Below are 26,939 nucleotides of genomic sequence, written 5' to 3'. Positions count from 1 at the left end.
CACGGCCCATCCTCACAGCTTTACTTCTGCCACTACCTCGTCTCGTAACTTGTAAACTTCACAGAAGCAGGAGAGATTCGGTGAAAGTTTGGAAGGTGGGAGACGAGGAACTCGCAGAAGCAAAGCTGTGAGGACGGGCCGTGAGTGGTGCTTGGGTATCTCAATTGGTAGAGCACTTGCCCGCGAAAGGCAAAGGTCCCGAGTTAGAGACTCGGTCCGGCACACAGTTTTGATCTGCGAGAAGTTTATAGCAGCGCACACTCCGATGCCGAGTGAAAAATCTCATTCTGAAGCGCCAAACTAAATCTGTTATGCTACTTAAAATTAAAAATATTAGAAAGACCTGATCATTCTCGTTGCTTACTTTCATGGTAGCTGTAATTACATGGATAGTGTATCACTGTTAGAGTTTTCATGATAAATTAAAATGGTTTACCTGGGATCACGCTGTCAGTCCTCTGAGAAATTATATAGCACATTTTATCAAGTAGCCTATGTGACAGGTTGTATGTACATTTTAATTTCATTAATCAAATGTTGATGATAACTTCCTTATACGTACTTTAATGAAGTCCTTGATGGGCTTCGCATATGTTGCTGAAGATTTCAGAAACTATCTGAGATACAGTACTACTGAAACGCGAAACCATTACTAACGTAAAGGCGTCCAACTGATAAGCAGAGTGCAAATGCTAAACTTCCTTCACATTATTTTACTCGTCGGTAATTAATGTTCTACTTTTAATATTTTTCTTTTCGATGAGAAGTCAGAGAAAAGAGCCAACCGACGTATGTGCAAAGTTCTCGAAAGAGCTAAGAGAAGCTGAAGTTGCAGTTCAGTGTTAAGTGTATTACCTCCACGCATTTCAAGCTTACCTACAAATTGACACACTTAAATTGTATTTTTCCTACGCCGTTTTGCTTACTTTGTCGAAAAATGTGCACTCGCTTCGCAAAATAATCCTCACCAAATATCAAAGATTTGTGTAGTGGCTCGAACTATCTAGGCTGATTTCGTGAGGATGTTACAGACTTTCAGAGATAATGGAGAAAGGTAAATGTATCAATTTGAGGTACTGCATCCTGGTCTGGAAACGGCAGATTCGAAAGTTACAATCGGTCTCATACCTCTGACAACTGAATACATACACCACTATTGTTGTTGCTAAGATTGTACGTTCCTGGAACATATCCTACATGTTAATCGTCAACGAATGTGGTCCCAATATGATGGAGCCCACTTCACTTTGTACTCAGGTTCGTTAACATCTGATTAGACATACACTGAAAAACGGATGGGCAGAGGAGGCCCTGTTTTGTGACCAGCACGTTCACCCGATTTCACCCCACTCGATTTCTTTTTGTGGCGCCATATGAAACGTCTTGTGTGCGAGACGCCTGTTCAGCCTGAAGAGGATCTCCTGGCACGAGTTCCCGCTGCCTGCCACACTATGCGAACGACGCCGTGGTATTAGAACGGTTACGATAGAACCTTGTGTGGCGACGCCATGCCTGCATTGTCGCTGGTGGGCGCCTGTGGTAAATGTATCAACTTGTGCACTTATATGGAATTCACTGTTAGTAGACCGTGGTTTTTTAGGTCGTAAAAAGTAAATTTTAGCCGTCTAAAATAGTCGCTTTCAGTACCGCGTTTAGGCTACGTAAAGCTAAAAATAGGCCTTCAAAAGTATTATTCTGAAAAACTAAACTAAATGTAAAATACAGTGTTGACGTAATGAGCCATATTATTATTCATTAAAAACAAGTGAAATAAAATACGCAGTCGCACAACACAGCAAACATTATACTACTTTAATATTTAGACTGGTCCGAATATTTTTAGTTTTTCCAAGATAAAAAAATACAGTGTAAAGCAAATACACACATCAAAAAAACTTTTGCATCACCCCGGTTCCCAGAACTCCTGGAGATAGACGTTGAATGTCATTCGACCAGGAAAGAGATACACGTCTCGTATTGTTTGTAGTTCAACCATGCCTAGACGGTCAATACATCGGTTCGATCGCGTCCGCATTGTTACTTTGTGCCAGGAAGGGCTCGCAACAAGGGAAGTGTCCAGGCGTCTCGGAGTGAACTAAAGCGATGTTGTTCAGACATGGAGGGGATACAGACAGACAGGAACTATCGATGACATGCCTCGCTCAGGCCGCCCAAGGGCTGCTACTGCAGTGGATGACCGCTACATACGGATTATGACTTGGAGGAACCCTGACAGCAACGCCACCATGTTGAATAACGTTTTTCGTGCAGCCACAGGACGCCGTGTTACGACTTAAACCGTTCGCAGTAGGCTGCATGATGCGCAACTTCACTCCCGACGGGCATGGCGATGTCCATCTTTGCAACCACGACACCATGCAGCGCGGTACAGATGGGCCCAACAACATGCCAAATGGACCGCTCAGGATTGGCATTACGTTCACCGATGAGTGTCGCATATGCCTTCAGCCAGACAATCGTAGGAGACGTATTTGGGGGCAACTCGGTCAGGCTGAACGCCTTAGACACTCTGTCCAGCGACTGCAGGATGGTGGAGGTACCCTGCTGTTTCGAGGTGCCATTGTGTGGGGCCGACGTACGCCGCTGGTGGTCATTGAAGGCGCCATACCGGCTGTACGATACGTGAATGCCATCCTCCGACCGATAGTGCAACCATATCGGCAGCATATTGGCGAGGCATTCGTCTTCCTGGACGACAATTCGTGCCCACTTCGTGCAGACCTTGTGAATGACTTCCTTCAGGATAACGACATAGCTCGACTAGAGTGGCCAGCATGTTCTCCAGACATGAACCCTATCGAAGATGCCTGAGATGGACTGAACGAGGACTGTTTATGGACGACGTGACCCACCAACCACTCTGCGGGATCTACGCCGAATCTCCGTTGAGGAGTGAGACAATCTGGACCAACGGTGCCTTGATGAACTTGAGGATAGTATGCCACGACGAATACAGGGACGCATCAATGCAAGAGGACGTGCTACTGATTATTCTGATTATTAGAGGTACCGGTGTATACAGCAATCTTGACCAAAACCTCCGAAGGTCTCGCTGTATGGTGGTACACCATGCATTGTGTGGTTTTCATGAGCTATAAAAAGGGCGGAAATGATGTGATCTACACTATTGGCTATTAAAATTGCTACACCACGAAGATGACGTGCTACAGACGCGAAATTTAACCGACAGGGAGAAGATGCTGTGATATGCAAATGATTAGCTTTTCAGGGCATTCACACAAGGTTGATGGCGGTGGCGACACCTCCAACGTGCTGACATGAGGAAAGCTTCCAACCGATTTCTCATACACAAACAACAGTTGACCGGCGTCGCCTGGTGAAACGTTGTTGTGATGCGTCGTGTAAGGAGAAATACGTACCATCACGTTTCCGACTTTGATAAAGGTCGGATTGCGGTTTATCGTATCGCGACATTGCTGCTCGCGTTGGTCGAGATCCAATGACTGTTAGCAGGATATGGAATCGGTGGGTTCAGGAAGGTAATACGGAACGTCGTGCTGGATCCCAACGGCCTCGTATCACTAGCAGTCGAGATGACGGGCATCTTATCCGCATGGCTGTAACGGATCGTGCAGCCTCGTCTCGATCCCTGAGTCAATAGATGGGGACGTTTGCAAGACAACAACCATCTGCACGAACAGTTAGATGACGTTTGCAGTAGCATGGACTATCAGCTCGGAGACCATGGCTACGGTTATCCTTGACGCTGCATCACAGACAGGAACGTCTGCGATGGTGTACTCAAAGACGAACCTGGGTGCACGAATGGCAAAACGTCATTTTTTTGGGTGAATCCAGGTTCTGTTTACAGCATCATGATGGTCGCATCCGTGTCTGGCGACATCACGGTGAACGCACACTGGAAGCGTGTATTCGTCATCGCCATACTGGCGTATCACCCGGTGTGATGGTATAGGGTACTATTGGTTACACGTCTCGGTTACCTCTTGTTCGCATTGACGGCAATTTGAGCAGTGGACGTTACATTAGAGATGTGTTACGACCCGTGGCTCTTCCCTTCATTCGATCCCTTCGAAATCCTACATTTCAGCAGGATAATGCACGACCGCATGTTGCAGGTCCTGTATGGGCTTTCTGGATACAGAAAATGTTCGACTGTTGCCCTGGCCAGCACATTCTCCAGATGTCTCACCAATTGAAAACGTCTGGTCAATGGTGGCCGAGCAACTAGCTCCTCACAACACGCCAGTCACTACTACTGATGAACTGTGGTATCGTGTTCAAGCTGCATGGGCAGCTGTACCTGTACACACCATCCAAGCTCTGTGTGACTCAATGCCCAGGCGTATCAAGCCGTTATTACGGCCAGAGGTGGGTGTTCTGGGTACTGATTTCTCAGGATCTATGCACCCAAATTGCGTGAAAATGTAATCACTTGTCAGTTGTAGTATAATATATTTGCCCAATGAACACCCGTTTATCATCTGCATTTCTTCTTGGTGTAGCAGTTATAATGGCCAGTAGTATGTATTCCAATTTCCTGTACAGGTTCTGGAACCGAGGTGACGCAAAACTTTTTTTGCATGTGTGTATATCCATATGTTGAAATATCTGTAATGCGAAATTTAATAAATGCCGGATGGTGCGTTTCAAACATTCAGACCATAGTTGGCTTCACAGTAAATAACTGAAACCTTTCTAAGTTTCCCAGAAAAAAATCTTATCCCCTGTCAGTCTTAATTTGAACTCCGAAAAAAGAACGCTGCACAACAACGGATGTGACAGGGGCGTACTTTACTTTCGTGAAGTGTTGGACGGGAAGCATGCAATCAGGGCGGTTGGATTTTGCGCTGGTATGTAATGCTGCTTCGCACAAGTCCATCAGACCGGTGTTTTTGTGCAAAATACTTCACCTGTCGCTTCATTAATTTTTTTTTTAACTCCCTCCAGTAAAGAAATGTTCTTGTAGATAGAGCTACCTGAACCTCCTGTCACTGAATAGATTTTTGTTACAACTCGAAACTTTGAAAAGAATCTAAACTATGCATAATTTAAAAACCTTTGTGCTTTGTGCTACGGGTAACGCATTTTCACATTGCTTACTTTTCCTTTATGTCGCAATTGAACTCATAAACGTGAAAATTATGACCATTTGAGTCCCGGTGTCTCAGCATAATTTTAAATAATGTTCATAAAATAATCTGCTTACAAATGCTCTGGAGTCAAAAGACGTGAGAAGAAATACGCAATCCCGAAAAAGCTGGAAAAATATAGAAGCATAGAAACAAAACAACTAGCCTATTTTTTGCATGCTTGGTATGATACAATTTTTTCATCTTTCGTATAGTGCTGGAACTCTGGCAGCCACAGTCCTATACGACTAAACTTTGAACTGGCTGGTCTCCATGTGTTCTTCTCTGGAGCTTTTCGCGGACTGAAACTAGAACAGATTTTGTACAATGAATATGTTACACTTTATACTCCATCAGTACACTACGTGTTAGTTTAATTTACGGGTAGGTAACAAAAATTCGACAGTGACAGTGACCTCACTTTCATACAACGATAGGCCGTGTACAACCTTAACCAAGGAGGGGGGTGTGATTTTTTACTACAGTGGATAGGCAGCTTTAACTCTCCTCTTGCGTACGTGTTATTTTCATCACATGTCAGTTCAAACCCTGGGAATATTTTTCTTTGTGGAAATAGTATTCTTTGAGCTAAAGATTCTTTTTTGTTTTCAAATATCGAATTTACTTCTCCCACCTTCGATTCTTGCAAACAGTTCTAATCTTTTGAAAACACAGGAACTTTATGTTGCATATATAGGTCCCTTTTACAATTTTAAAGCTGGAGTAGGCCTAAATAGACGTTAAAGTCGACATAGGCTCCTTTAAGTGCTTTAAAATTAACGGTTTCGTATTCCATTAGTCATGAAACACGTAAGTACGAGTTTATTTGCAACTAGGAACTCTGGGAAAGAATATGTTTTAACCTAAAGGTCTGCGGTCTAATTATTTTTATGCCATACACTTAGGACATTCGGCCTCTCTGACAGCAGGTTAGGTGCGTCGTTAGTAGTCCATCAGCAGGGGGAATTTTCTGAGGGTATTGGGGAGTATTCAGCGGGAGAACAAACATTGCAAGATTGCGCTAGTCGGTATCATACGGGCCCAGTTCCTCACATCATGGTATGGGATGCATTGGGGTACACAACACTATTACCTCTGTTTCGCATAGCCAGTAATTTGGACAGCCAAATTGAGCTGCAGATCTGAAGATGATCATTATAGACCGTAACCGGTAGTCTGATGACATAAAAATTTGTGACCATAAACATGAAGCAAAGAAAATTTGCTATCCTTCTTGGTGTTTCAGTTTTATCGGCCAGCAGTAGAGTTGTGGAACTGCCTGAGCCTATCGTACACTATCATAAATAAGCGTAGAATATGGCAGTTTTCCTATTCGTTTTGGTCATTTAAGGGTGTACTAGTGTTACCTGTACGTATTGGGCATTATGTCATAACGATCGCGTTTTTTACGCATGCGATCAGTGTCTCGCTCGATTCCTCTAAAAACTGGAAGCGGTGAACCGCCTAGAAACTGAATGAGGATATATAAAGGGCCACGTGACCTTCGGAATATTTTTATTCTATTTAGTTATCCTCCTGACTGCTACGTAAAATAAACAGTATTTATAGCGAAATTGAATTCAGATTTTATTTAAAAAATTGTTGATTTGTAACATGAAATAAAGGGATGTTGTAGTAAAATTAAACAATAGAAGATTTATCATATAGAGCTAGAAAACGCAATTTCCTCAACAAAAAAGTGAAATTTAGAAAACAGCAAAACAAAAATATATCAAACATCGCCCCAGTACTACTTTGTCTAACTTATACTAAACAAGGTTCTGTTTTTCATAAACAAACTCTGTATTTATCAAAAAACAGGAAACTCTTGCCTTTGCTCCTGATGAAGAACGTTATATTGAGTACAAAATAACAGCTATAACTGTATATACTTTTTATGTTTGTGCATGTAAACTGTACTTGCATCAGATTATTGCTTTGGTTACATAAACACGCAGAAGTCACTCGAACAAGTAATTTTTATTACTTACAAACTTATTGTAAGAATATAAAATACACAGGAGACTAACACTGAATGATGTGCGGTTCTCATTATTTGCGAAATAAACACCCATCAACCAAACAAACAAAGAACAAAGAGAAGTCGTCGGCTCCGGCTCAATTAATTAAGAACGATGAGGTTTATCGTGGTGAAGGTGTCAGCTATCCACAAGTCCGACCGTTTGCGTCTCAATACTTCACGAAGGCGACGCAAAACCTCTTCATAGTACTCCTTGCTAACATAAGTATTTTCTGGGGGGCGTATTCGTGGTCGGACTTCATGGAGTCAAGAAAGAGTCAACATGACTTTCACATGCACTATTTTTACATGCGACACATCTCCGAAAGACGAATACCGAATTTCGGAAACCGTTTTTCGCTGTCTTGTTTACATGTTAAGGTCTGAAAAGGATTTGCTTGCACAATTAAATATGACACCTGGAAAAAAGCTGGTACAGTTGATGATTTAGTCAGCACAGTCGCTATTTCTCTGCAGCTAGACGAGGTATAAGCAGATTCAGTCTAATATTTCTACTTGTCCTTCACTGTACAAAAAGTCATTCCGTCCACATTAGCTGAAAGTTTTTGAAAACAAGATGAAACCTGACAGCCCACCCACGTTTCAAAACCGGTTACGTTTACATGGGAGAAAAAATCGATTGTGGAATGGGAAAACCGGCAATCAGAAACGGATTTCCAGAATCGATTTTGAAGTGTTTACATGACCACCCAGAAGCGGTATTGGGAAATAGATTTATGAAATCCGGTTTTGGGAGCCCTTGTAAACGGGATGAGGGTTGCGTACCTGCCTCGCTGTTTTGGTTGTCGGAGATGATGGATGTCTCCTTTGAGACGACTGGATCTTTGTTTCTGGGTCATAATCATAACCCCAGGCTTCATCACTAGTGATCACTGTGTTAGAAAGTTGGGATTCCTGTTCACAGTATGCAGCATGTCCTGTACCTCTCCGATGTTGCTTCTGCTCAGTTGTTAGAGGCTTTTGGACACATTTTGCTGAGATCCTACTCAGGTCCAGATGCACAATTGAAATGGGATAAATTGATCCAGTATTAATTTTAACCTTGTCTGCAAATTCATTCGTCCATGCTGCATCACTAGGGGCCTTACGTGATCAATAACAATCTCAATTTGAGGATGTTGAAGGCCTACCTGAACGTGATTCACTCTTCACTGATGAGCGGTCGTCTTTGAAGCTGTTGTACCACCCCTTTATCTTTATGGTATCGATTTCCGCGTCCTCAGACACTTTCATATGCACTATCTTGTGGAGTGTTTCAACTTCAGGATCGTCAAGCTTAAATCAAAATTCCATAGGCAACATATTTAAGTGATTAACATTTCAAAAGCACAGTTTAATGTAAGCGCGAGATAAGCCATTGCAAATGTGAAATGCCAGCACATTAAAAATCGTGTAGCAGCCAGAATGTTGAATGCAAACATGCAAATGTGCATGTATTGCGCTGTACAGGCGCCGGATGTCAGTCTGTAGGGTGGATAAAAATGGTTCAAATGGCTCTGAGCACTACGGGACTTAACATCTCAGGTCATCAGCCCCCTAGAACTTAGAACTACTTAAACCTATCTAACCTAAGGACATCACACACATCCACGCCCAAGGCAGAATTCGAACCTGCGACCGTACCGGTCGCGCGGTTCCAGACTGAAGCGCCTAGAACCGCTCGGCCACCAGCGGCCGGCTGTAGGGTGGAGTTCCATATCTGTTGCACTTGTTCGGTCAATAGAGAGACGGTTAATGCTATTTGTAGATGGCTTTTAAATTGTCATGCGATGATGTACCATACATGCTCGAATGGAGACAGATCTAGTCATTGAACAGGTCAAGGCAACATGTTGACACACTGTAGAGCATGTTGGGTTACCACAGCGGTATGTGGGCGAGCGTTATCCTGTTGGAAAACACCCTGTGGAATGCTGTTTCTGAATGGCAGCACAAAAGGTCGAATCACCAGATTGATGTACATATTTGTAGTCAGGGTGCGTGGGATAACCAGAGAGCGCTCCTGCTGTCATACATAATTGCATCCTTGACCATAACACTACGTGTCGGACAAGACGTGTCTAGCAGGCAGACAGGTTGGGTGCAGTCCTCAACTGGCCTCTTCCTAACACGCGGCCATCACTGGCACTGAGGCAGAACCAGCTTTCATCAGAAAACACAACAGACCTCTACCCTGCCCTTCAGTGAGCTGTTGCTTGACACCACGGACGTCGCAGGTCAATGGAATGCGTGCTACAGGGCGTCTGGCTTGGAGCTGTCCTTAAAGTAATTGATTTGTAATAGTTTGTCGTGTCACTGTGGTGCCAACTGCTGCTCGCATTGCTGCTGGACATACAGTACGATGCAACAAAGCCATACACCGATCACGATGGTCTTCCCTCTCTGTAGTGCCACGTGGCTGTCCGGAACCTGGGCGTCCAGTGACCACCGCTGCCATTAGCCATGTATAGTAGCTACATTCCTGCAAGTCTTTCTCCAATATTGCAGAGACGACATCCGACTTCTCGTAGCCCTGTTACATAGCCTCATTCAAACTCAGTGAGATGTTGTTAATAGCGTCTTTTTCACCCTGAAGATGTTTTTGACTAACACCAACTCACCCAGTCTACTCTCAAAGGTAACTAACACTCACGATCACAACAGCGTGTATTTACAGCAAACCTGATTTGCGTCCTCATGGTGGCACTACTCTGTTACGACTAGTGCGAAATTTGAATAGATACCATCTTTCAGATGTAGAAACACACCTGCCAAGTTTCATTTACGTTGCACCAACTCCTTCTCTTAGTGTATTTGTTGATAGTTGATTCATAAAGTAGATGTCATATAAAACGCCAATTATCAATAATAATAGCGGTACTTGTACGGTGATCTTAATGTTAAAGATGGTGTGCGTTCCTTGCTTTCTTGTAGTCGGTATTTTAAGTTGGGAACTTACTTGGCCCGTTATGAATTAATAAGAGTTTTTTTTTCATTTCTGCAGACTGGAACGACAGCGTTGTTCTTCGCTGCACAGGGTGGCTTCCTGGATGTTGCACAGGTTCTTCTGGACAACGGTGCACCTGTTGACTCAGCCAGTGTGGTTAGTACAAAATAAACCATGGAACTGGGCGTTAAATGTCTGGCCAGTTACTCTTAGGTCATTGCATGAAGACTATATTCCTTTATCCTGTTAATGTTCCAGTTTATATAGTACATTTATTGATCCAAAAATGGTTAAGCAGTAAGGTAAAGAAAATAAGACATCCAACTGTACAATGAATCTTTCATGGCATCACTTTTGCATATACACAATTTGTGTTCAACTTACAGGACCTAAATTATCATACATGTCTTTAAAGCTGTTGAGTTATGGCCGTGAAAGAGTTGCGAAAACGTAACTGTACTTTTTTATTTTTATTTTAGGATGGAGGCACGCCACTTTTTGTTGCGTGTCAATGTGGTCATCTAGATGTCGTCAAGGAACTGGTGAACAGAGGAGCCAAAGTTAATACATTTATGAAGGTAAAGTGGTTAGATAAAATTTCATATGGAGGCATGAAAAGTATGGGCTAAATATTGCTGTACGTCGTATAAATTACAGTAATGTGTATTTATATTTAAACAAATGCCTGTTTGTTGCCGTTATGTTTCATTCTGTTCGTTAAGACTTGGAGAGAAGACATTAAGTCTTAATAATGTATTAGTGAAAGTATTATCAGCTTTAGTTTCAAGACTGACAGAGGTTTCTTTGTGGTAACAGATGTCTATGCCTCATAGCAAGAAAATCTAGAGAAGGTCCATGACTTTTACGAACATACGTAGATGCCACCGAAAACACAAACAATAACTACTACAGGTATGTCATAATCGCCGGAGACATTAATGTTCGGATAGGAAACACACCAATAAATGGAGTTCTGGGTCAGTGTGGCAAACTATCTGTGAAACTTTGACGGAAGAACATTGAAAGTCCTCACAAGTTTCAATAAACCTCTAATTGAGTGCTCATTTCATAGGATGTGACCACTATTGAGCTGAAAGTAGATGTAGCACTGAAAAGTAAGTGGTACAAAACCAAGCCAGTAGTCACTGGAGAAACTACTGAATAAAGGTAAAGAACTAATCTTCCAGCAGATCAGTCCATCAGAAACCTGTATGTCAATGGGATGAGAATCTGATTACAACTGGGCGAGGTAACGAAAGAAATTGAAGCAGAATGGTCCATGTTTAAATCTACAATCGATAAGATAGCTGGCGAAGTTTTACGACTCATAAGCACAAGAAGAAAGGCTAGGAAACTAACGATGTTTCTATATAAAATGGAGGTCAACACAAGGACAACTGGTTTGGGAGAAATACCAGCCACAAGCCAGTGTAGTGAAAAGATTTATGAGGTAAGTACAAAGAGAATCATAGGGCCTATATGTCTCAAACATGGAGCACAATGTATTAAATGAAAATAGTAGTAGAAAAGCAATCCTAACATGCAACTGTTGTAGTAAGCATCTGAGGTACCAGTAGCAAAAGAATAGCTCCTAAAAAACCTCAACCAATGCTGGAAGAAAGCGAAAATATCAAACCAATGGGAGAAAACTATTGTTGTTCCAATTTAGATGGTGTCTGGGAAGAGAAGACGAATATTGGAAGTGCTATAGAACATAAATTTATTGAAAATTATTTTTTCCCTTTTAGTCGGTGTATTGTTTGTGGTTTAACATAATTGCGTATGCTTCCGCGGCCAGAGCCAGTTGACATAAAAGTTTTCTGGCTATGGTACCGCGTCATAATGTATAAAGTATAAAACCACTGCTGCAACGTTTCGGCAATGGTTACAGCGGCCTTCTTCTGGTTCTACTGGTCTGAAGGCCGCTGCAACCGTGGCCGAAATGTTGGTTTTTCTCCAGCAGCATTATGACGCAATACCGTACCCAGAAAACTTCTATTTCGACTGTTTACGGTTTGTTCACGTACACTCTTGATTTCACAATTCCCCATACAAGAAGTTACAAGGCATAAGATTGGATGATGTGGCAGTCCATCCCTGTCTGCCACATAAAGAGAGAATTTTTTGAGGAAACTTTTCATTCAGCAGAGCAGTCATTTCATGGGATGTGTGGTATGTTGCGCCATCTTGATAAAACCAAAACTCCTCGTTTTCAGCAATAAGAGAGGAAAACAATCAGCAGGCTTCGGTAATGGTCGCCTTTTACAGTGAAGGCAGCTCCCTCATCATTTTTAAAAAAAGCGGGCCAATCACTCTTCCTGTCCAGAACCCACACCACACAGTCGTGCATTGTGGATACATCTCATCGTCCATAATCACTCGCGGATTCTCTTCACCCCAAATTATGCAGTTCTGCTTACTGGTATACCCATTGATGTAGGAGTGCGCCTGATCTGAGAAAATTATTCTTTTTGTGAAGTTTTCATTCTCCACTTCACGAGCCAAGACCCATGGAGCAAATCGATGTCTTTCCATAATCTGTAGGCTTTAACTCTAGTGTAAGTTGAAGTTTGTACGCAAGCATTTTCAGATCTTTTGAAGGGATTTAATGCAGTGTGAACTTGGCGATAAATTCAATTGCTAAGCTTGTCGACAAACCGATTTTCTGTGGCTTACAGTCGTATTGTCACACACAACAGCAATGTTTTCTTGTGTTCAAACAGAACGCAGTCGTCCTCTGTTTCTTAATGTTTGAAATGGCACCCATGGTCTCAAATTTCCAGATCAATTTCCAAACTGATGATTCGGTTGGAGCAGCATTACGTCATATCACTTGGGTATGTTGCTCATTTGTCATCTGCTACCTGGCGAAAATATACATCAAACAACAATGCTCACCACACACAAATCACACTACTAATGGGAAGGATCGCAGATAACAAACATGAAAAAACCACGGCTGCCAACCGTCATATGACAAAATGATGCAAAATTCAAATTCCTCCTTACTTCCTGGAGATCCTGTACAAGAAGGGAGATAGGACTGATGTTCATAATGCCAGAGGAATCAACCTTTCGAGCTCTGGCTATACCTAAGCATTATATTTGAATATTCACATCTCTCATCTGCCAAATCATCAACACACTCTTGCAGGATGAACAGGAAGGATATCACAAAGGTATATCCTGCATTTACAATGTTTTCCTCATGCAAAACATAACTGAGAAGACAGAAGAATCGCACCACCTACATTGTCTGAATGGAGTCTTTGATGGGGCTCTGAGGTAGAAGCTGTGGTATGCGAGGTAAAAGCTGTGGTATGGGATTACATGGACAGGAGGGGAAGCCCTCAAACATTATAAAAAAGTGTCACAATGCACAGATGTGTTCAAAGAAGAGGCTGCACTTACATCTACATTTATACTCCACAAGCCACCCAACGGTGTGTGGCGGAGGGCACTTTACGTGCCACTGTCATTACCTCCCTTTCCTCTTCCAGTCGCGTATGGTTCGCGGGAAGAACGACTGCCGGAAAGCCTCCATGCGCGCTCGAATCTCTCTAATTTTACATTCGTGATCTCCTCCGGGAGGTATAAGTAGGGGGAAGCAATATATTCGATACCTCATCCAGAAACGCACCCTCTCAAAATCTGGACAGCAAGCTACATCGCGATGCAGAGTGCCTCTCTTGCAGAGTCTGCCACTTGAGTTTGCTAAACATCTCCGTAACGCTATCACGCTTACCACATAACCCTGTGACGAAACGCGCCGCTCTTCTTTGGATCTTCTCTCTCTCCTCTGTAAACCCGACCTGGTACGGATCCCACACAGATGAGCAACACTCAAGTATAGGTCGAACGAGCGTTTTGTAAGCCACCTCCTTTGTTGATGGACTATATTTTGTAAGGACTCTCCCAATGTATCTCAACCTGGCACCCGCCTTACCAACAATTAATTTTATATGATCATTCCACTTCAAATCGTTCCGCACGCATACTCCCAGATATTTTACAGAAGTAACTGCTATCAGTGTTTGTTCCGCTATTATATAATCATACAATAAAGGATCCTTCTTTCTATGTATTCGCAATACATTACATTTGTCTATGTTGTTAAGGGTCAGTTGCCACTCCCTGCACCAAGTGCCTATCCGCTGCAGATCTTCCTGCATTTCGCTGCAATTTTCTAATGCTGCAACTTCTCTGTATACTTCAGCATCATCCGCGAAAAGCCGCGTGGAACTTCCGACACTATCTACTAGGTCATTTATATATATTGTGAAAAGTAATGGTCCCATAACACTCCCCTGTGGCACGCCAGAGGTTACTTTAACGTCTGTAGACGTCTCTCCATTGAGAACAACATGCTGTGTTCTGTTTGCTAAAAACTCTTCAATCCAGCCACACAGCTGGTCTGTTTTATTCCGTAGGCTCTTACTTTGTTTATCAGGCGACAGTGCGGAACTGTATCGAACGCCTTGCGGAAGTCAAGGAAAATGGCATCTACCTGGGAGCCTGTATATAATATTTTCTGGGTCTCATGAACAAATAAAGTGAGTTGGATCTCACACGATTGCTGTTTCCGGAATCCATGTTGATTCCTACAGAGTAGATTCTGGGTTTCCATAAATGACATGATACGTGAGGAAAAAACATGTTCTACAATTCTACAACAGATCGATGTCAGAGATACAGGTCTATAGTTTTGCGTATCTGCTCGAAGACCCTTCTTGAAGACTGGGACTACCTGTGCTCTTTTCCAATCATTTGGAACCTTCCGTTCCTCTAGAGACTTGCGGTACACGGCTGTTAGAAGGGGGGCAAGTTCTTTCGCGTACCCTATGTAGGATCGAATTGGTATCCCGTCAGGTCCAGTGGACTTTCCTCTGTTGAGTGATTTCAGTTGTTTTTCTATTCCTTGGACACTTATTTCGATGTCAGCCATTTTTTCGTTTGTGCAATGATTTAGAGAATGAACTGCAGTGCGGTCTTCCTCTGTGAAACAGCTTTGGAAAAAGGTGTTTAGTATTTCAGCTTTTACGCCTGTCATCCTGTGTTTCAATGCCATCATCATCCCAGAGTGTCTGGATATGCTGTTTCTAGCCACTTACTGATTTAACGTAAGACCAGAACTTCCTAGGATTTTCGGCCAAGTCGGTACATAGAATTTTTCTTTCGAAGGCTAGGGGAATTAATTTCAGTATACTGTACTTTGTCGCTGATTTGATTTAATTTATAGTTACGGATACCTTTTGAGAAAGGGAAACTTCTATAGTTATGGCCTGTTATGAAATGACATAAATAGCGATAGCTCTGTCTTGATGCAATCAGGTAGCGGAACAGAACAATTTCAAAATCTCTGCTTAAAACATAAACCATGGCACTTTCTGGTCCATCTCGTGTCCTCTGCATGTTGGCAGTTTATAAAAAATACATTAAAATGGACAGCCAATTTACTTTGTTTGATTGTGAGACCTTGCTTTGTCAAGAACTTAATATTGGCAGGAAAACTGAGAAAATGCGATAGAAGCCTGGTTCATTAAGAAGAATGCTAAGCAACAAAGTAAAGAAGAAACTTTGCTGAACTTCTACAGAAGAGTCTACATCTGCATCTACATATATACTCCGCTAGCCTCTCCAAGCGGTGTATGGCGGAGGGCACAATTCGCGCCAAAGTCATATCTCCCCCCCCCCCCCCCCCCCCCCTCTGTTCCACTCGCGGATCGCATGAGGGAAAAACGACTGTCCGAACGCCTCAGTACGAGCTCTAATTTCCCTTTTCTTTGAATGGTGATCATTTCGCGGTTTGGAAGTTGGTGGTAATAATATATGCTCTACATCCTCGGTGAAGATCGTTTTTCGGAATATAGTGAGCAGCCCCTTCCGTTTAGCGCGCCGTCTATTTGCAAGTGTGTCCCACTTCAAATTTTCTATGAGATCTGTAACGCTCTCGCAATGGCTAAATGTACCAATCACGTATCTTGCCTCTCTTCTTTGGACCTTCTCAGTCTCTTGAATCAGACCCAACTGGTAAGGGTCCCATACGGACGAGCAATACTGGACGAACTAACGTATTGTAAGCTATTTCCTTTGTTGAAGGTCTGCATCGCTTCAGGATTCTACCAGTAAACCACAATCTAGACTTCGCCTTGCCTGTTACTTGTGTAATCTGATCATCCCATTTGAGATCATTTCGAATAGTCACACCCAGATACTTGACGGATGTTACCGCTTCCGAAGACTGGTCATTTATTTTGTACTCCTACATTAATGGGGATTTTCGCCTTGTTATACGCAGTAGGTTACACTTACTAATATTGAGAGATAACTGCCAGTCATTACACCACGCATTTATTTTCTACAAATCCTCATTGATTTGTTCACAACTTTCGTGTGATACTACTTTCCTGTAGACTACAGCATCATCGACAAAGAGTCTAACGCTACTGTCAATACCATCAACCAGATCGTTTATATAAATCGTAAAGAGCAGCGGACCTATTACACTGCCATGGGGCACACCTGAAGTTAGGGTTCTGTTGAAGTCGCCCCGTTCATGACGACATACTGCTCACTGTCTGTTAGAAAACTTTCTATCCAACCGCGTATGTCATCAGATAGACCGTAAGCGCACACTTTTTGGAGCAAGCGACAGTGCGGAACTAAGTTGAACGCCTTTCGAAAGTCGATAAATAGGCCATCAACCTGGGGGTCGGTATCTAGAGCCTGTTGTCTATCATGCACAAAGAAATGGTTGAAATGGCTCTGAGCACTATGGGACTTAACATCTCAGGTCATCAGTCCCCTAGAACTTAGAACTACTTAAACCTAACTAACCTAAGGACATCACACACATCCATGCCCGAGGCAGGATTCGAACCTGCGACCGTAGCGGTCGCGCGGTTCCAGACTGAAGCGCCTAGAACTGCTCGGCCACCAGAGGCCGGCTTCATGCACAAAGAGGGCCAGCTGTGCCTCGCATAACCGCTGTTTCCTAAAACCGTGCTGGTTTCTGCAGGTGAGCTCAGAGTCTTGATGTCTGAACACAAAATATGTTCCATCATTCTACAACAAAGTGGTGTCAGTGAAATTGGCCGGAAATTATGTGCATCCGATTTTCTCCCTTTTTTTTTGTAGATTGCTATGACCTACACCTTCTTCCAGTCCCGTGGAACTTTCTGCTGTTCCACTGATCTCTGATAGATGATGGATAAGAATGGTGCTATATTTGTAGCATAGTCAACATATAATCTTACAGGGATACCGTCTGGGCCAGATACCTTCCTGGCGTCTAAGGCTCTTAACTTTTTTACAATAACAGATGCACTAAACACTATGTCAGCTATCCTTGCATTTGTTCGATAATTGGTAGGGGGAATGGTGCTGCAGTCCTCTACCGTAAACGAGTTTTTGAAAGCTAGATTTAGAGTTTCGGCCTTCTGTTTATCATTATCAGTTACATTACCCGTACTATCAGCAAGGGAAGGTATTGAATTTTTGTAGTGTTCATAGATTTTACGTATGACCAAAATTTTTTGGGGTTGTTTTTAGAATACCAGGAAAGACAAACAGTGTCGTGGAGCTGTTAGAGGTAGTGTACCTTTAATTTTGTTATTTAATTTTCCTCTCCTAATAGGAGAGTAATGTGGCCATGGTGCTTTAGTGGTTAGAGCATTAGACTACGATCCTTGATGTCCCAGTTCAATCCCTTCATTTCAATCCATCAAGGATAGCCCCAAGTCCACTCAGGCTGCTGTCAAAATGAGTACTGGGAATCTTTCCCAGGAATAACAGGTAGCCAAAGGAGGAGCCCATCACCCCTTAGTGCTTCTGTGAATAAAAAGGCTGCACTCTACCTGCAGTAAGGCTGATGGTGCAGTCACGGACTTGTGCAGCAGACTTTGCCATAACTTTACCTTTTAACAGAAAAATAAAACACTGCGGAAAGGTTGCACTTTCTAAATTAGTTTCTTATTCTCACAACGTGCTCATAGTTTTGCTCATTTACTTGTGCGTGTGCACACTATTTGCCATGATTGTTGATTGATTGTAGATTGGGCAACTGATAATGTCAGCAAATGAATTAGCCATAAATTACTCTGATATTCACCACCGTTGATTAGTCTTTCTCTCTCTCTCTCTCTCTCTCTCTCTCTCTCTCTCTCTCTCTCTCTCTCTCTCTCTCACACACACACACACACACACACACACACACACACACACACACACACACACACACACACACGTGTGTGTGTGTGTGTGTGTGTGTGTGTGTGTGTGTGTGTGTGTGTGTGTGTGCGCGCGCAAGTGTATACCTGTCCCTAACAACATGCGAGCGCTTTCGTTTGGTAAGTTATATCATCTTTGTATCTTTGTGTGTGTGTGTGTGTGTGTGTGTGTTTCATAGCACTAGGAGAAATGCTAATTTTTTAAAAATTAAAGCATCATTAACATATAGTAAGATACTGGCTCATATTTAAAACTGGAAAAGTGGAAAAAATGACTTTATTACTTGAGGGAGGTGAATGTCATACACTTTATAGCTGCTATTTTTGATGGAGGGTGGCAATATATTTCTTATGGTTGAACCTGAAACAGCAGAGTTCCTTCATGCAAAATTTGTGCCATAGCATGAATTAACTGAGGAAACTTTCTTTTTATTCTCAGGACAGGGCAACACCACTATTCATTGCTGCCCAGAATGGTCACTTAAAAGTGCTGCTCTTCCTTTTGACTCAAGGAGCTGATCCAGAGCCAAGGCGCACTGATGGTGCTACTCCACTATGGATAGCCGCACAAATGGGTCACGATCATATTGTGCGGCAACTTCTAAAAGTGGGGGCTAAAGTTGATGCTACACGACATGTGAGTTTCATAATCTCACCACAGTTTTATTGTATAAGAAGATATATTATTTATCTTATGTACCAAAGTGAAATTAGTCTGTTTATTAGAATAACATGACATAAACTGAAGACATAAAGTCTCTATCAAGTGTATGATCATATGAAATTTTAAAATAAATATGACAGTGTCACTAATTAGTGTTTTTACATTTAAATTTAGTGTATTCTGCTACAAGAGGATAAGTTACATATTTATTGTCATCTTGATTTCAGGATGGGGCTACACCATTGTTCAAAGCTGCTCATAAGGGCCATACAGCTGTAATAGAAGAACTCCTTAAATTCAAACCAAATCTTGGACTTCTTCCTGTAAGTACATTGATAATAAAAAAGTCTATTTTCTGTTGTACTCAAATACACAAATGATATTTCAGTCACAAATTTTGACAAGAGATATTACCAGTTAAACAATATTATGATGGGGTTTTACTATACACATGTGTGTAATAAATACATATAAGTGTTTATAAACACACACGTATGCACGTACATGCCGCCCCCCCCCCCCTCCCCAAAACACACACACACACACACACACACACACACACACACACACACACACACACACACACACACACACACACACAGACAGACAGACAGACAGACAGAGAGAGAGAGAGAGAGAGAGAGAGAGAGAGAGAGAGAGAGAGAGAGAGAGAGAGTGGGGGGGGGGGGGGTAAAGAATCAGATACAACAAAATAAGTTAAAAAATAGAGTAAAACAAGGAAGATTGTGTACATTGTATTAGTAGAATGATGGTTTCTGACTATGAATTTAATTATACATGTAGCATTTATTAAAAAGATATTCAAATGCTATAAGAAAGAAAACTTCACTGTGACTGCTTGTTGACTGAATGGTGTTTCTTTGCTGCCAACATTGTCTTCAACAAAATATCAGAACTTCCATTGTGTATGCATTTCGTTGATGCTCCACATAACTGAATGCCATCTCCTCTGTGGTTATTAATTCAATGACAGTCATCTTTCACTCATTTTGTACTGTAATACTGTGCTCTTCTACATCATTAATTTTATTACCATAAAGAAAATTGTGATCATTCTGTTGAAACACTGTTGATCTAGTGCACACTTGTTACTCACATCTTTAGTTGTAGCATCCTTACAGCCACAAAGTCATCCTGATCTTCCCAAGCTTGTTGCACTCTGATAGAAAACTCGTATCAATGGACAGAAACTTTTGGAGGCAGATGTTGTAACGGTTGCAAACAGTAGGATAAAAATGCAAATGCCACTGCAAAGCATTCCAAGCTGTTTTCTATGGAATGCCCAGTTCACAGCTTGTACAAATGGTTGATTTTTGTGGGCTGCACACAAAGTTCTGTCTCCTGTGCTTGATGGTTTCTTCTGAGGCAAATGGTCACCCCGTGCTTTTCTGTTGACACAGACAAGCAGTATCATGAAACTGGCGAAACAAATGCAAAATGCTCTGCTGATCAGTGCAGCTTTTCCATATTGGTTTATGAATGCACACTGAATCCTCTCAGTTGATATTCTTACACACAAATACTCTTCTCTTCTGACACCAACTATAAGAGTGCTGTTAAAGGCCAATCATCTAGTATGCAAGTGAGCCATGAGGTGGGCTTTTCAAACTTGGTGAGTGTATCTTTTCGCATGTCACCTATTTGCCAATTTACAGTGCTTTGAAACCCAATAAATCATTTAGGCTAATCCCATATATTATATATTTAAAAAGTATGTACATCCAAGTATTTATTGGAGCATTGTGTAAAAATTTTAAATGACTCAGCCAAGATCTTTTCAAGAGTTTTGGTACCACTATTAAACAGTGACTTGTTGTTATATAGTAGTATAGATTACACTGTGTTCCAGCAAATTTTGAATATTTATTTTCTGAGAGGATGTTTTTGTAATATGGAGGTCTCCCATAAACTGATTCTGTTGTCCCAACTTCTGGTGGGTTATTCTGACAACTTCATTATAATTTTTCAAATATTTTGTCGGTGACAAGGCTTTACAGCCGGATCTAATGTTCATAGAGGTGTTCTTGCTTTCCTTTACAGTATGTTAATTTTTATTTTCAGAATGGAGAGAGTGCTCTGCATGCAGCAGCACTCTTTGGTCAGGTGGCAGTAGTGAAACAGCTGCTAGCAGCAGGTGCAGATCCCAACCTACATAACCAAGAAGGTGCAACACCCCTGCAACTCGCAAAAGAAGCTAAGCACACTTCTGTTGTGGAGTACTTGTCCAGTCGTTGGGCAAGTGCCAATGGCGCAGCTACTCCTGCGCAATGATAGTCTGCTCTGAGCACAAATAGAGCAACGTCAATTTGGTGAAGGATTTGACATGCCTAGGTCTCTAAGGATATGAAACTGGAAAATTTAACACTGGTACTTCGATTTTTGGGAGCTGTTCCACTTAAGTTTTTTGCTGCATTGTAATTCCGGATTACTGATGAACCAGGAACAGTACAGTAATAGACTGCTAAAAATTAATAACAATTTTCAACATAGCTCAGCATTACAGCATTCCATTTACTAGTTTTTAATTTTTATTTTGTATGGAAAAAAAGCTGAAATCATCTACAGTTTGTAATATATGCTCAGTACTTACTTGAATTCCATTTTGCCTATTTATTTTGATGTAAAAATAAAACTTCAAAAGTCTATCATAAACAGTTATTTTTGGAATACAGTGGAATGCAGTTACTGGATATTTTGAAACTTTTTTGTTAGTATCAATAAGTACATTTTGAGATCACCAGAAGAGATATGAAACACTTGACCTGTGTGTCATGGAACTTGTTTGTTCATCAAAGAACTTCACTTTATTTTGTTAGTTGTGTACAGCCTAAGCCAGTTGTTAATTGTGTACAGACTGAACCAGTGGTCAAGCATCAGTGCTTACTATTTACAACAACATTGCAATTATCACAAATCTTTTATCAGTTGAGACCAGAGCATTAGCTCCTAAGTATGTAACTAGGCATGATCATATAATGAATCTCTGTACTCAGCATTTCAGGGAAGGGAAAGTTTGTAGTACCTTGAAAAATGATATTAAATGCTGAACTTTACTGTCAGTAAGTGAGAAAGAGAATCTCATTTGTACGCATAACTAGCAAGTAATGTGGAGTCAGACATGTATATTTTTTAACATGTTCAATTTTTGTAAATTCAAATAGAATTTTAAGAAAGTGTGTTAATCAGTATTGGCAGAATGTATAAATTAATTTGTTGAACTGGAACTGTAAATACTAGTTATATTTTGTTAAATGAGTACCTATCATTGTAATGATTAACCTGTTTGTTAATCATTACATTAAATAGAGAGATTTTATTGTGAACATTTATTACCTTAATGCATTGATGCATCAGACATGTCAGGCAGTAAGTCACATTGCTCTGTGCAGCTGGAGATTATAAAATGACCTTCAGAGAAAACAGAAATTTGAAGGAATTTATTTTTCGGCTTATACTGAATCAAGAGTGGACTGACAGCAATATCTCTTTATCGAAAAATAATAAATTGGTTTTTCTGTAGCTATTTATACAATGAATAAATGATTATTATTGAGGAGAAGCTGAAAATCACTGATGGTAATAGTATTCAGCAGTTTTTTTTATTATTTTTGTTTGAAAATAAGAATCAGATGTGTACCAACTCATGAGCTATAGGAGCATTTCTGCCAGATAGCCAAAATGAGTGAGTGATGTTTGAGTGACATTATTGTGTATTCACTGTCTACAGTTAAGAGAAACTGTTTGGAAAACTAGCGTTTCACTAATGTCCATTTCTATGATGGGAAGTTTAGTCATTCTATTAATTATATTCTATACATATTACATCATTATTGGGCACAGAAAATCATCTTGAAAAATAGATGAATTTCCATGTGTTTTTTATTAATAAAATGATTCTCCAGGAGCTGTGAAGAATACTGAGCTTCCCCTTTGTAATAAATAAAGAATAAATTTGAAGAAGATTACAATGAAACTAAGATAAAGAGCAGCACTGTTGAAGCAGAAAGAAAGGTTTTGTTCTTTTATTTACTATTATCACTGTTGATAACATCTGTCAACAGTGGATATTGAAGGAGAAAATATTGGAAGGCAACTAGGTATAGAAAAATTGGTATGGAACTCAGAATCAACAGATATATACAAGGGAAAAAACTGCAGAATGAGAAGCAAAATCAGTTAAATACTTGGTCAGTTAATACTGTTAACTATTGTACCATAGTTTCACTAATTTGTTTGCCATCATTCCAACTGCTGTATCTTTCCTAGCAATCAATCACTCTTTAGATCTTATACTTCCTACCCTCACTCCATTCTTTTCCTCCTTTCTTCCAGTTTTTCATTGGAGCCAGTTGCTGGCTCTGAAAGATGAAACACTCTTGACAGTATTTCATTGTAACTTCAGTCATCATTGACTATGATTTTCTTTACCTACCATTACTTTAACAGTAGTATTTAACATTATTTCTATTCATGTTACTGTGTATCCTCAGAGAAAGTGCATATGTGGGATGTGAAGACATTTGGCCAATTTTATGTAGCATAAATGGGATGGCTGCCACAGGTTTCCTACAATTATGCTTTATAAATCCAAGACGCTCACAAGAAAAGAAATTGTTGCCTATGATATTACGTTACACAATAAATTACGTAAGTATTATTGTAAGTCTGTTGAAAGTTGCTACAAATGTATTCAATATTTTGTTAATACTGGAATTTGTGTGTATCAGTACCAGAAGTTGAATAAATTGTTATGCTTAAATTTTGAAATATATAACACAATGTGCATGTTCAGATGTTTTTTTACATACTCCTTGTAAATCTGTTTTAATCAATGTGCTCAGTATGCGTAATCCAATCAGTTCACACATGTAATGTATTTTTTTTAATTACAAGGGCATGACAAACAGAATTTAAAAAAGTTTCATGATCATCACAGTTGTGAAGCTATTGCAAATGTGAAACTTGCCATTGTAATCAATGAGTATCTATAATTTATATTTTGGGAAATTACATACTTTTTTAAATATAAATTGTGTAGTCATGGTATGCAAAATCACACATTTGCAAAATGGAAACAGTTTGAGGAAAGAGAAGTAGTAGAATATGAATCAAACAAGCAATAATTTTTTAAGATTATATCTTTTTTATGTGCAGCCTCTTTAAATACAAATGGTGCAAATATTCCCTTCATTTATTCTAAAAAGTCAGAACTATCGTTTAAGAAATAAGGTGAAAAACACCAAAGGATTTGTTTATGAAGAATTAAGATACGTTTGTGCCAAGACTCAATTTCAGGGAAAAGGGAAGCTGCAATAAAACATTTCAAACACCGAATATTTCATTTGCTAGATACTTCAGATTTATTTTTTTATTAAAATTTAATAATCTTGTTATTCTGAGTATTGGTTAATATGCATGAAAAACACAGTCTACAAAACCATCAATACTGCTTGCATATGAGTACTGTCTATTTCGGTCATGTCATGTTCCTGACAAGACATTTGACATCCAAACAATTAATTTTTGACTCAATTTAGCTCTGTAAATGCACACCAAACTGTAAATGTCTGTACCCATCTAATTATATTAATTAATAGTATTGACAACATGAGACTAACAAATCAAAATTTTTGGAATCTATATATAGTAGCAACTTTTAAAATCATGTTTTTCTTTGCTATTTTGATACAACATACAACCCATTCAACACTCTTTCACTCTCTTGCCCTTGTTCACGATCAGAAACTTATTATCCTTCCTCATTTATAAACTACAGTGACAGTACAATGGTATTAAGTGAATTATAAGAAATGGATCCTTTGCTCACATATCTTGTTATGGCCAGTGTGTGTCACAAATGAGGGAATTGCTCAACACTATAGTTTTTCAGGAGGGTACACTCATTGTAAAATCTGTATAAATATTCACTACCTTTGCATTACTTGAAGGCTTCAAATACAGAGAACAAAAACCCCATTCAGTTTGACAGAAAGACTTCATTAGCTAACATTCAGTAGAAGTGGCATTGCTGCAACACATTTAGCTGGTGAAGATAATTCTATTTAATCTGGTTCAGGTAAGATAAGTTTTTATCTCTTTAGCCACAAGAATGTTATTCATCATAGCCACACCTGATGTGTGCACTGCAGCATGGTGAAAGACAGGATAAAAGATCTCAAATCTGTGAGTGTTTAACACACACTGTTTTCATGTGGAAATTAATACAACTTGTAAGATTGCCAAACTTGTATTTATTGTGATTGCATTCATGTTATTGCCAAAAAATTATGACACATATATAAGGAGAAGCTTTGAGGCTGAACTTAAGTTCAGATTAGTTGTAAAACAAAACAATCATAACACATTTTCTCATTTTTTTTTTTATATTAATGTTGTGGTTACAAATACGGCCTTTTGCACCAATTAGTCAATTTGGTATAGGCATCAGCAGCAGCACCACCACCATTATTTGTGAATACTGTGAAACTTTGAAATTATAATTGGATTTATTTCAAAACAAAAAGTTAATACCTTCTTTCATTTCCATTTATGTGACAGCAAGACAGTCTTCTTCATACTTCTGCTGCTAAAACTTGATTCTTTTTAAATATCAGGCAAGGTTTGGAAAGTAGAAATTTCTTTTTTAGTTACTGTTAGTTTTACTGTGCAAAGTCCTCACCAATACTGATATATTTACTTTGCTGTTTTAGCAATCTGGTCATGCGAAGCTAGTATGAAAAGGAAATCTTGTCACTAAAGGGGATATAGTTCATGACTACAATGCTAACAGGCAGAATTTCTTTGGATCTGATTGGTGATTAAAAGGATTCTTCTAAAAGCTAGCAAAATTCTCAGTCTTGTTTTTGTGCCTGTTGATGACACAAACATTTGGTGTTAAATGATTTATTACCTTTCATATCAAATTATTTGTAATTATAACATTCTCAAACACACATCAGACACAAATAAATAAAACTTGCGCAACAGACTTGTCAGTCACAGGACGCAATACTGTAGATACAGTGGGTAAATTCATCACTAGTGCCAAATCTTAAACTAAATATACTAACAGTTGAAAGTTAATGAAGAAGAAAATATTGTACTGCCACAACCTGACACACTGTGAGGGAGTGAGAGTCTGTTTGTGTAGTGTTATATTGCACACAGCAGTGATATTTCATTACGTTTTGTAAAATTCTTTCATCAACTGTGTACAGCTACATTCAAACAACCAATTATTTCTGTTTATTAGGTTACAGTTTCATCTACTTCAGATAGAATAGTGGACAAGAATGTATAATGACTTCTTGTTATAAAGTTGTGTTGCTTGCTGAGCTACTTAGACAACCAGTGATGACATATAATAGAGAGCAGACCTAAATATCTCTGGATTTTGTGCTGTTATTCCACACTAAACTTTAATACGTCCCATGTTTCATATTTATAGCTATTTTTAATTACATTAAAATTAATTACTTTCCTTCATCTAGTTGTAGTAGATTAAACCATTAATTAAAATCACTTATTCCTCGGTCAAAATAGAGAGGTATTTCAGGTTTAACACCTTCTGTAATCTTCACCATTCCTATCATTTTCAGATCAGTAATCATTATTTTAAATATTCATGAAGACAAACATGTAAAATAATATTTTTCATATATACGTTCAGAAACATTCACAACTCCATGAAGACACTATCTTAACAAACACTTCAAGCTGCTTTCTTTGTTTGCTCAGAGTACAAAATATTGCCACTTATTTAAAAACTTGAAGTGATGTATGACATGTATGTTGACTGCATCACAGCAAAATAATGTAAAAACATTGAAGGTGACTTCAGTTCTTATGAAAGGTAGCAAATCTTAACCTGGTATTTATAAACCAGTTTCACTAGTTTAGTAACTTCTCAATAAGATGAATCCCA

General features: G+C 39.9%; 2 protein-coding genes across 2 annotated transcripts in view; both read left to right on the top strand.

Moving 5' to 3' along the window:
• The window catches only part of LOC124783406 (ankyrin repeat domain-containing protein 29-like), a 610,650-nt gene extending 586,856 nt beyond the window's left edge, over positions 1-23,794 (top strand). Inside the window, exons 4-8 of the mRNA XM_047254018.1 lie at positions 10,160-10,258; positions 10,582-10,680; positions 18,770-18,967; positions 19,222-19,317; positions 21,077-23,794. Coding sequence (XP_047109974.1) covers positions 10,160-10,258; positions 10,582-10,680; positions 18,770-18,967; positions 19,222-19,317; positions 21,077-21,286 — 702 coding nt within the window. The 3' untranslated portion in view covers positions 21,287-23,794. The remainder of the gene's footprint in view (positions 1-10,159; positions 10,259-10,581; positions 10,681-18,769; positions 18,968-19,221; positions 19,318-21,076) is intronic.
• Positions 23,795-25,129: 1,335 nt separating this feature from the next.
• LOC124742726 (syntaxin-1B-like) overlaps positions 25,130-26,939 on the top strand; it is a 70,270-nt gene continuing 68,460 nt past the window's right edge. Inside the window, exon 1 of the mRNA XM_047248808.1 lies at positions 25,130-25,198. Within this exon, the coding sequence (XP_047104764.1) occupies positions 25,166-25,198 (33 nt within the window). The 5' untranslated portion in view covers positions 25,130-25,165. The remainder of the gene's footprint in view (positions 25,199-26,939) is intronic.

Source organism: Schistocerca piceifrons, chromosome 1 (assembly GCF_021461385.2).
Source record: "Schistocerca piceifrons isolate TAMUIC-IGC-003096 chromosome 1, iqSchPice1.1, whole genome shotgun sequence".
In the NCBI taxonomy this organism is placed as follows: domain Eukaryota; kingdom Metazoa; phylum Arthropoda; class Insecta; order Orthoptera; family Acrididae; genus Schistocerca; species Schistocerca piceifrons.
The sequence above is the reverse complement of the archived record's forward strand: the minus strand, read 5'-3'. Positions and strand labels throughout refer to the sequence as shown.